The sequence below is a fragment of the Purpureocillium lilacinum genome, assembly GCF_023168085.1.
Source record: "Purpureocillium lilacinum CBS 284.36 DNA, scaffold_3, whole genome shotgun sequence".
NCBI lineage: Eukaryota > Fungi > Ascomycota > Sordariomycetes > Hypocreales > Ophiocordycipitaceae > Purpureocillium > Purpureocillium lilacinum.
In genome coordinates, this window is record NW_027072113.1 from 4,957,821 (window position 1) to 4,971,021 (window position 13,201).

A 13,201-nucleotide genomic window follows, 5' to 3' on the forward strand; every position below is an offset into this window, starting at 1 on the left:
GGCACGGACCAGACGCCCACTTCGAGGTTAGCCGGTGGCTGCTTGTTGGTCGTGGTGCAGAAGGCAGGCGTCGCGGCAGCGTCTTGGACGGTGGAGGGGTGACCTTGGGGGCGTCGACACTTGGCGGGGAGGCGTCGACAAGTCGACCGTCTTCTGGAGCCCCGTAGCGTGCCAGATGGGACGGGCAGGGAGTTTATTTGGAGTGGCTTGCCAGCCGGCCGCCGGTTGGCCGGGGATGGGGCCCTGGGCAAGGGTTTCTCTGCGGCATCAGCGGCTGGAGCCACTGATGCTTCGGTTAACGGGAAACGGGGTTTGCGACGGGACATTCTCCGAAGCAGTTGCGCGAGCTGCGGAGCGTTGCGGAGAGCGTTGCGATGCAAGGCCACAGGCGTGCATAAGGAGGACGAGGGCGGCGACGTCGTCGTCGACAGCGGCATATGGCCGAGCGGCCCGAGGCAGAGAGAGCCATCCAGGCGCCCAATACCCCGCAGTCCGTCCAGGTGTTGCATCGCCGCCGCTGGGTTCGGTCAGTCAGACCGGGAGAATTTGGTGGATCTTGCGGGTAGCTGCCGCCGTTGTGCTGATGATGGCGGTGGTGGGCGTGGGGACGACGAGATTTGGTGTTTCAGACGCAGGGACGGCGCCGTGGCATCGAGGCGAACCTCTGGCGCGGCGGTTGATCGGATGGGTGGCCTTCTTCGGGCTCGGATTGAGGGGGGAGGTCTGACGACCAGGAAGCAGAGACGTGCTGCGGCTTCGACCGTTCTCTTCCCCAGACTGGCGATGGAGATCGAGACGGCCAGCTTCCGGGTACAACCTACGAAGTAACTACGTACCTGTGTGCCGCCTCAGGCTTGCCTTTGGCAAGTTTATTAGGGTGTCAGGCATCAGGATCGTGCCTGCCCGCGCTTGCCTAGGGACTTGGCAGGGCCAGAAGGCAGGTGCAGAGTCGCGCCTGCCGCGGAGCCAAGTCAAACATCAGACGACAGTCGCGACAATGGCGACCGTCTCTCGACCATCGTAACGTGCAGCAGCTCCACGCCCTCGCCTCCCACACCGAACGGCCTCGCTTGTCTCGTCTTGGACTCTTGGTTGTGTCCCTGGCCGGACCGACCCCGTTGGCGACAACTCGCTCGCCCGCTCGCACACCCTCTCGCCCGAGACAAGCAAGACAAGTTCGTCGCCGCCACCTCGACTCAGTCGATCTGGCGTCCCCCCGCTTGCCACGCCTCGCCAGCGCCACGGCCAGGGCGCATTGATTAATTTCCGCCTGTCTCTGGGAAATGCCGATGCGCCCATCGCGATATCCATCGTCATTTGCTCGGCTGTCCGCTCTGAGCGTCCGTCTCCACGGCCGGCCCATCGTCTCTCTTCGCTGGCGCCCTGATCCACGTCCCAGATTGCCTCTGCTTGCGAAGCGTTGCAGACGAGGAGGACGATGCCGGGCGCAGTGGCAACAAGTCAATAACGTCCATACAACCATCGCCAGACAGTTCCCTCGGAGCCCGCCTGTCAGTGTGACACCATTGACAAGTGCATCGGCCATTGGCCTTGGCTTTACAGGGGCCATCCTGCCTCTCGCGTGGTGGCTTCCGCAGATGCCCATCTGTCACACCACAATGACCACACCCCTCTTCTGCGCCGTGAGACAGTCCTGCGACCCCTGGCGAGGATCCCTGTTTCCCAAAGGGCGCCGCATCGACGCTGTTCGCACGTGAAAGGCCAAGGATAGAAAGCGCACCATTGCCGACCGGGCTGCCACCATCACGGCGTCTCACACACGTCGCATCATTATTGCGCCTCGTCTCTTCATCTCAGCTGTAGGGTAGCCCGTGACCATGCGGCTGTTCCTGCAACCGCCACGGCCCAACACCCAGATGCGGCATCGTGCTGCCGCTGGAGGCTGCTAGACTTTGCCTGGCGTTCCGTATTCCGCCCGCCTGATGTCCCAAAGATCGCAAAGCGCGGCAGGGCGCGTTACGATCTCCAGTGTGCGGGGAGCTCGCTTGGATGAATTGGGCACGACGCATGTCCCCTTACAGCAGCTACAGCAACAGCAGTCCCCGCCGACGCACGTTGTCGAGTGGGCCCTGGCGATGGGCCATGCCGTTGAAGAGAATCACTTGTTGGAATTGACTCTCACGTGGAATTACTCCATGTTTCGGCAGTTGGCACAGTGGAACCAGCACGTTCATCGACAGTGGTCCGGCTACAGTTGAACCCGCGGCCATGTGCAGTCACCCAGCGTGTTTAGGCGGCTCCGCGAGAATCACATGCTTGTTCGTGGAATCTTCACTTCGCGTCACCGCCTACTTCGTTCCTGTGTCTTATGCATGCGGTCGCCGGCTCTAGCGTCACGGGGTCAGGTATCCCTGGCGTGCCGGCAACGTGGTGGCTGTGCCATGTCGTTGGCTTCTGTACGAGGCGTCCCTGACAAGTCTGGGGTAGTCAAGTCTGGCCGAGCTCGCCGGCCAGATGGCACGGCAGGGGCCACAAAGGCAGCAGGCTGCTGCCCGTTCCCAGAGAACCCAGGGCACATCACGACCCTGTCCTGCCTTGCCGTGGAGGCGCGAGCTGTCAAGATCGGTCAGGCCCTCGAGGGGGAGAATTGCGCTAAGCCTCTCTCTCTGGTAGCCCGAAGCCGTGAGGCACCCAGAACGACGCCCAGAGCCCTCCCAATTGGCCCTGGCGGGTTTGTTTCATGCGCCATGCGATGTTTCAAGCAAGATTTATTGCACCTGTCGGCCGGGGTGGTGGGTGGTCGTCGGAAGCTTAAAGACCCGTGGTCGTGTTCGCGACGCTTGCGCCCTCTTCCTGGCCCGTATCGGAAAGCTCCCTGTCGATAGTGTTGTCGACCACCGAGCTTGCCGCGACGATAATAGCACGGTATATCTCGTAAACGTCAGGCGGTGTACTCCTCCGTTGTCTTCGAGGGTGTATTGTACTGTATAAGCTTTTCGACTGTCTCAACTCGATGCCACGCTCGACGCTGAGACAGTCTGCCCGAGCTCAACCAATCGCGCGCTCGGGCAAATGAGCTCGCCGCGCGAATGAAGCTCTCAAGGTTCGCCGCAACGCACCACCACCACCACCTAGCGGTACCACCCCCAGATTTGGTCGGTCGGTCGGTTCCGCTCGGGTCGTTATGGAGCCTTGCGCCTGTGGCAGGCAAGCAGCGGCTGGCAGGCAGCGAAGGCCGATCGAAGGAGGGGTCCGAGCGCGGCGACGTGTGCGATTTGTCAAAGGACGGCAATGGATTGGGGGGACGTAAAGCATCGCGCCTCGGCCGTGGGTTTGGCTCGCGCACGGATGTCCGCTGAAGGTGGGAATTCGGCACCGGCGGGGTCGATGAGTTTCGTTTCTCCGCTGTGTAGAATTATTGGCCTGAGACTTTTTTTTCTAGAAGACGGTTCGAGGCGGGTGGATCGCCTGGGGTGACGAGTCGTGATGTCTTGGAGTAGCCTCAATGTCGGGAGAGGTGCTCCGCTGCGAGTGGGCTCAGAAACGTCAGCGATTGTTTTGCTCGAGAGACGCGAGACATGGAGGACAAAGACGAGACAAGACGTACCGGCGATGATGGCCGAAAATGAGTCTCCGGCGCCGCGCGTGACGTGCTGCCGCTGCTGTCTGATGGACCCAAAGGCTGTCCCAGAGGCAGTCCCTGCCAGCGGAGCCCGACTCTGCGGTCATAAAAGGTGTTTGACTGATAGGAAATGATTCTAGCCTTTGAGAAACGAGTTTCCGACTGTAAAATGTTCGTTTTGTAGTATCGTAACTTCGACCGTGTGGTTTCGCGTCGGCGTCGTGTTCGATCGAGGCTGGGATCCATGATCAGGGAGCGCGCCCACAAAGAGGACGAGGAGTACGAAGGAAATGAGTGCCAGTCTATGTCAACGCTGCCCACGAAGTTGGCGATGTTTGCAAATCCTGTCTTATTTCGTTGGTCGTGTGTTTTGTCGACTCGGCATCGCATGCTGTCGAAGTTGGTTCCGTGTTGAAGGGTGGTGCCAACGAGACGGACGAGTCTACAACTCAATGGCTCACGAAGTTGGCCATACTGGTAACGCTTGCGGTATTGTGATGTCGGTCGTATGCCCTGGTTCACTTGACGGCACTCGTTCGATTCAATCTGGTCCCGTATCCGGGGGGCGCGCCGATGAGACGGACCAGTTTACATCCCAACAGCTGGCGAAGCTTCTGATGGTGGATGGGCTTGGTAGTCGCAGCGCTTGTGGTATCGTAACGTCGCTCGTGTGTTTGGGGTGGCTCGGCGGCGCGTTCGATGAGGTTGGCCGCAGGTCAGGGGTCGCCAGATCCGTGACAATAACAGGCAGACCTGCCTTCGCCCCCAAGGCCCACGCAGCTGGCGATAACGTAGTATTAAAGTCGGAGGGGCGGATCTTGGCCTTGTTGTTGCCACTGATGCTGCCTGAGGGCTGTGGTTGATGGTGTGCGTGCTGAGGACCGCTGTTGTTGCATGTGGTGTGAGCGTGAAATCGTCGCGCGGGTACGTACTCGGCGAGGCGTCGTTACTCTCGCAAAGAAACAAGTCGAGCAAAGGGAATAAGGGCAGTCTTCCGATGAAGTCGAATGAAGTTGAAAGGGATCCCAGTTGCGGTACCGTGATGAACGCGTGTCTGCTACCAAGTCATGCTTTGTTTGCTGGGGAAAGTGGCGGGAGTAGGGGCCCCTCGCGGGGCTTTGTTTCGCAACCACAAGATCAAAGGAGGGAGGGATATCACGGCCTCACTGGTGACAAACAATCCGCAACAACCCGCACTGTGCAGCATATTATATCAATAGTGATCGGCCTTCGGTCAGAAACTGTCGTCCTTGCGTTGCTTCAGCAAGAGACGGCAGTTCCCACCGGACGGGGCATTCTCTGCACGCGCATGGGGGAATCAGATGACTGAGCATTGGACGCTCATGCTGGGATCATGCACGACGGTCAACGACTTCAGCAACAGTGCCGCACGCAGCTACTCCCAGACCTTCAATCTACGTGCATGAGTCTACGGACCTTCAGATCAAGACCTTAAGTTGGGTGAATCCCAGTACAGGCGTCGACACGCCCAGACAAGCCATCAGACGGCATCGGGCCAAGCATGGCGCCCAGCACCCAGCTTCGACGCATCGAAACGGGCAGACCAACGCTGTCACTCGCTTAGCATGTCATGCATATCGCCTCGTAGGGCTGAGATCTCGCGTGGCGGACCATTAGGGCTGAGCGGGAGGCACAGGGGAAACGCATCGATGTGTTCAGGCGGCTCGAGCTGTTCTTCAGCGGCCCATCCGTCTGTTCTGCCCCCTACCGTTCACTCCAGCGGGAGGTTGTAGGGCCTAAGGAGAACGACGCGCACCGTTCCCGACGAGAGTATAAAATGTTTCTCCTGTTTTCCATCCGCGTTTTCAAAATTTCAACTCTTCACCTCCCGGGACTCGCACTCTCGTCTGCACACCCCAGCGTCAACGCAAACAAGCACTCCTGCAGACCCTTCTCTCATCCATCAAAGAGTTCCATCACCATCACCATCATCATCGTCGTCTTCGCCATCAGCTTCAGTAAGTCCTGTTTGCCTTGGCCCTTGCCCTGAAAGCTCCTTGGCGGCGACCTGACCGTCCTGCTGCTCCAGAGCAACCACCACGCCAAGATGTCTACTCCTCCTGGCAACCCCGACTCGCGTGCCCTCGTCCTTGCCTCGAGCGCTCGCCGCGGCAGCGTTCGCTCCATGTCGGCTGCTCATCTCCTCGTGGAGTTTGAGCAGCTGCGTCGTGACCAGAACAACGAGGTTCGAGAGGGCCAGACCCTTGGTCCGTTCGCTGGCGAAGATGGTCTCCCCATCCGAGTCATGAAGGAGCTCATGAAGCTCCTCGAGAAGTCTGTCGGCACTCTCCCCACCGGAGACGCGTTCCAGGAGTTCCTTGGCCAGATCTTCGACCAGGGTTGGACCTCCAGCACCCTCAACCCGCTGCCACCGCACCCCATCATTGTGCCCGTCATCGACCGCGCCCTTGTCAGCACGGTCATGATCGACGTCGGCCAGGTTGTCGACCGCCGTGGTAAGTTCTTCCTTTTTCACATCTTTCTTGTCACTGTGGGCAACCAATCTACCTCGTTGCCCTTCTTCCCCCTTCTACACAATGGACCAAGCTTCCCGTCATTATTTCTGCCCCACCGTCTCTCCTCCCGTCGCATTCAAAATGCTGACTTGTAAATCTTTGTCTAGGCAATGTTATCAAGGCCTACCCTCGCGCGTACCTTGACACCCAGAAGAATGTCCGCATCGAGATGGTGGCGCCCAACGGCGCTGCCTTTGACATGGAGACTCTCAACTCCATGAAATGGAACACCGACGGCAACGTCACTCTCCGTCTCCGCCAGGCGATTGCCGATCTGTACGACCAGATCAACTCCATCGTCGCGAAGCACAACCGTGAGCGAGCCATTCGCCAGGCCCGAATTCTCCTCAAGGAGTACACCGAGCAGGGCTTTCGTGCCCTCACCGACGACGAGGTCCGCTTCGCCAACGCGAAGCACATGGTTTGGGCCGATTGCCCGCTCCTCTGGCTCTCCATCACCGGCGGTGACCAGGTAGGCAATCTGCCTCGCGCCAACATCATCCAGACCGGCAATATTAAGGGTGAGATTTGATTGCAGGGAACCGTCGAGATCTGAGGACTTGCTCGTCCTCGATCCTGCGACGGTCTCAAAGCCACCCAGATGCCACCCTGTTTTCCGTGGCCTCTTGTCCTTGACTTGGAATTGTTGATTTGGGCTCGGCGTTGGCGAGACCAGGTTGGGAGGAACAGGATGGGCGTTTGGCGAGCTTTGGGCCTGTAATCTTCGGCTGGATGGGCTGGGACTTGGCGTTTTCTCTTTTTGGAGCCGACCATGGCATCTGGCGGCATGCTTTTTTGGTGCAACGGAAACTGGTGCATGAGGCGTTGCGAGATGGGTTGCTTTGCGCAGGTCTGCCTTTGAGCATTGGCCTTAATACGAAATTTTGGACCCCTACATTTGATGCAATTGCAACATGAAGCGCTGTGAGAATATGAGTAGCATCGTGTCCCATGCACGTACCAGCGGGACTTGACGTTTCAGGTTCACCCTCATAGGTTATGACATGATGGAGCCGCCGTTGATGTGGGCATGCAGATGCGCATGTTTACATCAGTCCATACGGCTGAGTCGCCATGACCGGACAGAATACGCGATTGAGTAGCAGTAAACCCAGCGTCTAGGGACTTGGCGTGACCCAAGCCGGATCCATGATGCGCAGATGCGTCCGAAGTAACACCCGTCAGCGGTTCACCGTTTGTGTGTCCATGTCCAGGTGCCATTCATGGACTGGACGCTGCACAGGCAACTAAGGAAGCCGTCTCTTACCGCTGTCACGTTCGCTCTAGCAGACAGAGGAAGCAAGTGAGCAATGCGCTTCCGTGTGTAGGCGTCGTAAAGCTCTAATTCCTGGGGCCACCTGTGGAAGTCGGACTGAATGGGCGGGAGGGCAAGCGTCTTCGCATTCGCTGCGGCGTACGGATGTCTGGCGTGGAGTCCCCAACACAGGAGTTGCTCTGGTGACATGGCACTTTCTGCATGTGGCCTCACGACATGGACGGCAGTGTAATCCGATACCCCTCGTTTCTATAACGATACTTGGACGTCTTTGCGTGCTGGCGTATGAGTTTATCAATAAGACTGACGGCCGATGGTTCGTTGACAGTGGATCGCAGAGGCCGTCGCCCCTCGGGGGGACTGCGAGAGGCGGTTGCTGCCGTGGACATGGCAGTGACTGGATCCACGCGGAGGGAGTCGTACATGTCTGGTGCCTGAAATTTGCAGTCCACATGCACCTGGACGAGGATCAACTGTCTTTGCGTTACTTCGATGCAGATCCATATCCTGTATTTGGACCATGCTGTCCTTCTCACACAGACGTTGCTTGTTCTGTGATTGTCCCTTCCGAGCTCAAAAGCTTTGTGCACTCACATTCGTTAACGCTCGTCCCTTGAGTCAGCCGGATTTTCTCGTTCCTGAAGCTTCAGACAGCCCCAGCATCAATGGATCAAAGGACGCAGCGTCCCACAGGTAATGGACAGGGAGAAGTCCACCGCAGTCTTCGAGAATGCATGCACCTCGTGGACGGAGAACGACTTGACGTCAGTGGACTAGCATGAACTGTGTGGCGTCCTCCTCAACCTAACGCATCACCTCATTCCTCGTGGGTTTCGCGTCCCCGGCAAATATGTCAGGTTCCGGACCCAAACAGCAAACCGCGACGTCGTCGAGCGGTGCACTTCCCGCCGAGTCTCAACCAGGCCACGTTCGACTGGCTGCCACACGACCCACGAAACGAGGTGTCGCACCACGGCGTCAACGGCATAACTATCCCACGCGAGTCGTAATTTCACCCCGACAAGGAGATGCTGGCGCCGGCACATGTGTTGTGGCGGGCAGAGGTGAAGAGAATAAGACGGGAGGATGCAAAAGAGTGTCGGGCTGCTGGAGGAGAGGTGCAGACGGGAGCGGCGGCAGGGCTTCGTGAATCCTGTGAAGTCGGATCAAGTCGGATCAAGACTTGGCTTTGACGGGGACACTGGCGCTGTCAAGGAGTCAAACCATCTTGAGGCATCGACAGGTCCTAGTTGCGATCGTGCTGGAGGTTGCTGGTGCTTCATCGGCCATTGACAACAACAGGCTTCACATCAGACTTCACATCTGTCACTCAATTACCTCTCGAATTAAATGTAGAGTACCCTGGCTGAAATCCGACTTCCTGAACGAACCATGGCTGATGCCGCCGAAATTACGCATTACCCAAGGATCCTGCGCCGAATCCTACGCGCTCTCGCTTCCAAGGTGCTCTTGCGAGTTGCTTCAACCCATGGCGACTGCTCCTCGCGCCATATGTCCAAGGCTCAATTCTCGCCCACAGGCACAGAGCCGCTAGCCAGCTTGGAGGCAACCTCCAACAAGCCGGACTTGACCACGACGTGGCCGGCGCTCGACGGTACGTTGCCCGCATGCATCGTGCCCACATTGGACAGTACCGAGACGACGCAGTCGCCGCCCTCTTCCCACCAGAGCGCCGCCGTGAAGCCCAGCACGCCGCCAAAGTGACCCAGCCACTTGCCTCCTCCTGGCCGCTTCATGCGGAAGAGTCCATGGCCCATCTCCTCGCCGTTGGTCGCGGGCCGCCACTCCGTCATGATGGCAAGGGACTCGGCGCTGAGGAGCTTGCCGTCCCGTAGCGCGGCTGCGAAGGTGACGAGGTCGCGTGCTGAGGAGAGGATTCCGCCGGCCGTCCACTCGGTGGACAGGTTCGAAGAGGTGCAGTCGATGAGGCGCTCGTTCACGGACGGGAACGAGGGGCTCTTGCCGGCCGCGTCGCGGAACGTGTCAGTGGCCCAGTGGTAGCGGCAAGGGGGAGAGCCGTCGCTGGGAGGACGCTCGAAGCCTTCAAGGTATGTCTGTCTCATACCGAGCGGGGTGAGAATGCGGCGCCGGATCTCCACCTCGGCGGTGCTCTGCGCGGCCTTTTCGATGATGAGACCGAGGAATGTGTAGTTGGTGTTGGAGTAGTACCACTTGCCGGGCTCGGGGGCCGTCTTCTTGGGCCGGCGGATGTAGTCGAGGGGCTCCGTCTTGGTCCAAATGTGAGAAGGGTCTGTCTCGCTGCCGCGGCCGCTGCGGATCCAGTCCGGGTCGTCTTCCCAGGAGTCGATGCCCGCCTCGTGGCTCAGGAGGCGCGCCACGGTCGCGTCTTTGGCGTCGACAATGTCGTGGTACACGGCCGGGTCGAGAAGGCCGCCCACGGTGTCAGATAAGGAGAGTTTGCCCTCCTCGACGAGCTGTAGGACGACGACGGCGACAAAGACTTTTGTGATGCTGCCGATGCCGAAGAGGTGCGTCGTCGCGTCGATGAGGTCCAGGGTTCGCACGTCGGAGACGCCGCTGGAAAAGGTCCACGTCTTGGTCGATGAGTGCACAGCGGCGGACAGACCTGGTACACCAGCCCATACGCTGTCGCGAAGGATGGCGTCGATCTCGGCGACGAGGTCGTCCGCCGCGTCGCCGTTGCGAGCCATAGGGGGCGAGGCTGAAGTCGCGATGGCAGTCGGGGGGTTAAATGATCCAAAGTCAATGGTACACGACGCCGAGTGGGATTCGAGTTGACCAACACTCAAGGCTGGCAGCTACGTATCCTAAAGAACGTGAAGTGAGAGCAGTCTGAGAGCTGAAGCTTCATTAGGCAGTGAGCCAACGAGCTGGGGGAATCGGCATAAGCATTGCGGGGGCGGGGCAGGGCAGGGCAGTGTCCTACGCGCTTCTGTCAGCGAGGTGACCTGTGAAACTCAGTTTTAAACTTCCAGATTGGGCAGCTCCCGTGCCCTTATTGCCAGCCAGCGGGGATCCATCAAGTGTCCACGCCGGCTGGCAGATGTTGAGCCTTTTGACGCGAAACACAATGTCCGAAGTCGCGCCTTGGCTGGCTATCCTCGCGATTGACAGTTTGCGGTCACGGACTTTACAAGAATTAAGTTGGAGCCCCGTCAACTTTGAACAACATTAACTCAATACTTGGAGGTGGGTAGCGCCGGGGCGCCCCCGCATGAACGACGGGCTCGCCCGGAATTCCGTGTGATCCCTCCCTTCATTGCCCTAGATCGACCAAAGGCTTGCTGTTCATCTCTTTGTATTGAGACTGGATCATTATGCGCGGTTTATTTATTCTTACAGTTGAAATGATCTCCGATAAGCGAAAGAAACGACGAATAGTCGGCCCTGAATGTCGCTGGCAGCTGTCGTACAGTATTGAAGGTACATGCATGGCGGCCAAGCATTGATGCTCGATGCACAGAGTCACAGACGACGTTCACGCCCAAAGTCAGGCACGCGTCCGAATCTGATAACGGGCTCTTCCCCTTTTCAATTGCGTTGGCCCGATGAGCAAATGCGTACGTACAGCCGAAACGTGGCTTGAGCCTTCCCTCAACTGCATTGCTCCATGCTGTGAGCGACATCCTAACGAGTCAATGCCCAAAATTGTCTCGGCCGCATGTCAACGTTCCTCTGGCAACCCCATCGCAGTATCTACAACAGGCTTACAATATTGCCCCCTCGCCGGCGTCTCGCAGCGGCGAGTACACCGTTGGCTCGAATAAAATGCGAACATCCCACATTATCACCTTGCGCTCGTCGTCGATGACCGGTTTCCAGTTATGCCGAGCTGCCCGGGGCCCATGCCGGAAAACAAGGGGCGACATCGGACTGGTCTTGCCGGTCCGTGTAGATTTGATGTTGAATGACATTCGCTCTGCGGGAATGTCGCTGGATCTCATGAAAGGTCCTCCAACAATTCGAGACCGATCCCACCGGGTACCTGCGAAGGCAGTGAAAACGGAGTTCCTTCGAGACCACAAGACACGCCTTCCATGTGTCGTGATCGACAAAATCCAGTATTCGCCCGCATAACTCGGAGGGGAGACGTTTCTGTGATCACACTACCGCACGGCGGTTCGCGGCTATATCGAAGAAATTGACTAGCGCAGCAAGGCCGGGGAAGTTCTCTTGCAGTTTCTTTGGGGTTGCGACGCAGTCCGCTGGCAGCTTCATCTTTCCAGGATGAGGCTGGGCGACCGCTCCGTCCGTGAGCGGCGGCCGCTCTCGTCGATGCGTGCTCATGCACCATTCTGCACGTATGGGCGAGAGGGCGACCATATCGCTGACTTTGACGAAGATCTCTCCGTCATGGCCCTCTAGTACCTCCACAAAGGCGGCCTCAAAGAGCGATAGGATGACAGCTTGAAAACTGGCGTGTCGCTGTTCGATGCCCCAACGAACTGCCTTGGTCACCACTTTACCATCGGGTACCAGCTCTAGGCTAACCAATACGCCCTCTAACCAGTAGATGGTCTCAGCGGGGGATGCCCCAGGAAGCTTGCCCGACCGATGAAACATGGAGCCAAACTCGAGGGGAGTATCATGGCCGACCCATTCATCCTCGAGCCGTGTTTGGTCCACCTGGCGGATATCGTGGACGAGCGAGAGATCATCGCCGTCCTGCTGCGATGGGCTGCGCGGCAGCGGTCTAGCGCCGGAATCATGGAACACTGCTCGATTAGATGCCATGGAAACGAGCGCGAACATCAGCTCGCGGAAGAGGAACGAGTCCGGGCTCCACTCCCTCCCGAAATTGACGATCTCGAAGCGGAGTGTATTAAGCGCCACCGCCAGCGAATGTGTCAGAAAGACGGCCCACGCTTCTTTGACCTCGACCCTCGGATATACACGGCGAGACTCAAAGGCGATAGTTGGGTCCGCCTCCGGAAGCTGCAACACCGGCGAGGTCACAAGCTCCTCCGGGCAAATACCGAGGGAGATAGTCCACGTATCCCGATAGATACTTGGAACGATGGCCCTGAGCCACTCGTCTCGCCGACGAGGAATGCTGCTCAGCTTCCAATGTAGACAGTAGTCCAGAGTGAAGACTTCACTGTCGAGGTTGATCATGTAATGAACGCCGAAGGTACGGCCACGCAGGCGCGCTGGAAGTCCAGTTGGATGAGCGCGTGCATCCACCCAATCCGCCCCAAGCCCCAGTCTCATAAGCTCAGAGCCGCTGCTGACCTCGTAGACGTAATCCTCGGCGTCACGCTCCTTGAACATGCAGAGAACGCGCAATGCACCGAGCCATCCTGTAGCGCGTTAGCAGACTGTACCACACGCGCAAGAGGGACAGCTCAACGCACTCTGGTACTGGGCAGGGTCGGCAGGGCTGTCTGCAATAACGTCCGCAACATAGAGCCTAGCCGCATGACCATAACTATGTTGAAAACTATCCGTGTAGTACCTCCCGTGAAAGCGGAATGTACGCAGGCCCTCGCGTAGAAAGTCCATTGTGACCTGGGCCAGAGTGCGCTTTGGTCCGAGAGACGAAGAGTGTGCCGTGGTGGTGTTCAAAGGCAACTGGGTGTATGTAGTCAGTTCCAGCGCCGAGATGGACAGCGAAAGTGTCTCGACTGCCGAGTCTCGCAAGGTTGAGGTGATCAGCAATCATGGAGACAAGTCAAGGCAGGGAAACGAGAGACGAAGGAAGCAAGCGATTAGCAGAGATCAAGCCCTTGCTTGCTTCCAGTGGCGCCAGCAGCAATACACTAGAATGCGAGAAACCCACTAGTAGGCAGCTCAAGCACGCAC

The 13,201-nt window shown here is 58.4% G+C and overlaps 3 protein-coding genes across 3 annotated transcripts; 1 reads left to right on the plus strand and 2 right to left on the minus strand.

Moving 5' to 3' along the window:
- Positions 1-5,651: 5,651 nt before the first annotated feature.
- On the plus strand, positions 5,652-6,652 carry PLICBS_005066 (uncharacterized protein; the record flags this gene model as incomplete). Its single annotated transcript, XM_018325523.2, has 2 exons — positions 5,652-6,060; positions 6,228-6,652. The coding sequence occupies 2 exons, from the start codon at positions 5,652-5,654 to the stop codon at positions 6,650-6,652; spliced, it is 834 nt and encodes a 277-aa protein (XP_018175275.2).
- Positions 6,653-8,919: 2,267 nt separating this feature from the next.
- Positions 8,920-10,089, minus strand: PLICBS_005067 (uncharacterized protein; the record flags this gene model as incomplete). The annotated part of the gene is made up of 1 exon (XM_018325522.2): positions 8,920-10,089. One exon carries the CDS (start codon positions 10,087-10,089, stop codon positions 8,920-8,922), a length of 1,170 nt encoding a protein of 389 aa, XP_018175274.2.
- A 1,411-nt stretch (positions 10,090-11,500) lies between these two features.
- PLICBS_005068 (uncharacterized protein) lies at positions 11,501-12,901 on the minus strand (the record flags this gene model as incomplete). Its single annotated transcript, XM_018325521.2, has 2 exons — positions 11,501-12,699; positions 12,754-12,901. The coding sequence occupies 2 exons, from the start codon at positions 12,899-12,901 to the stop codon at positions 11,501-11,503; spliced, it is 1,347 nt and encodes a 448-aa protein (XP_018175273.2).
- Between the last annotated feature and the right edge of the window lie 300 nt (positions 12,902-13,201).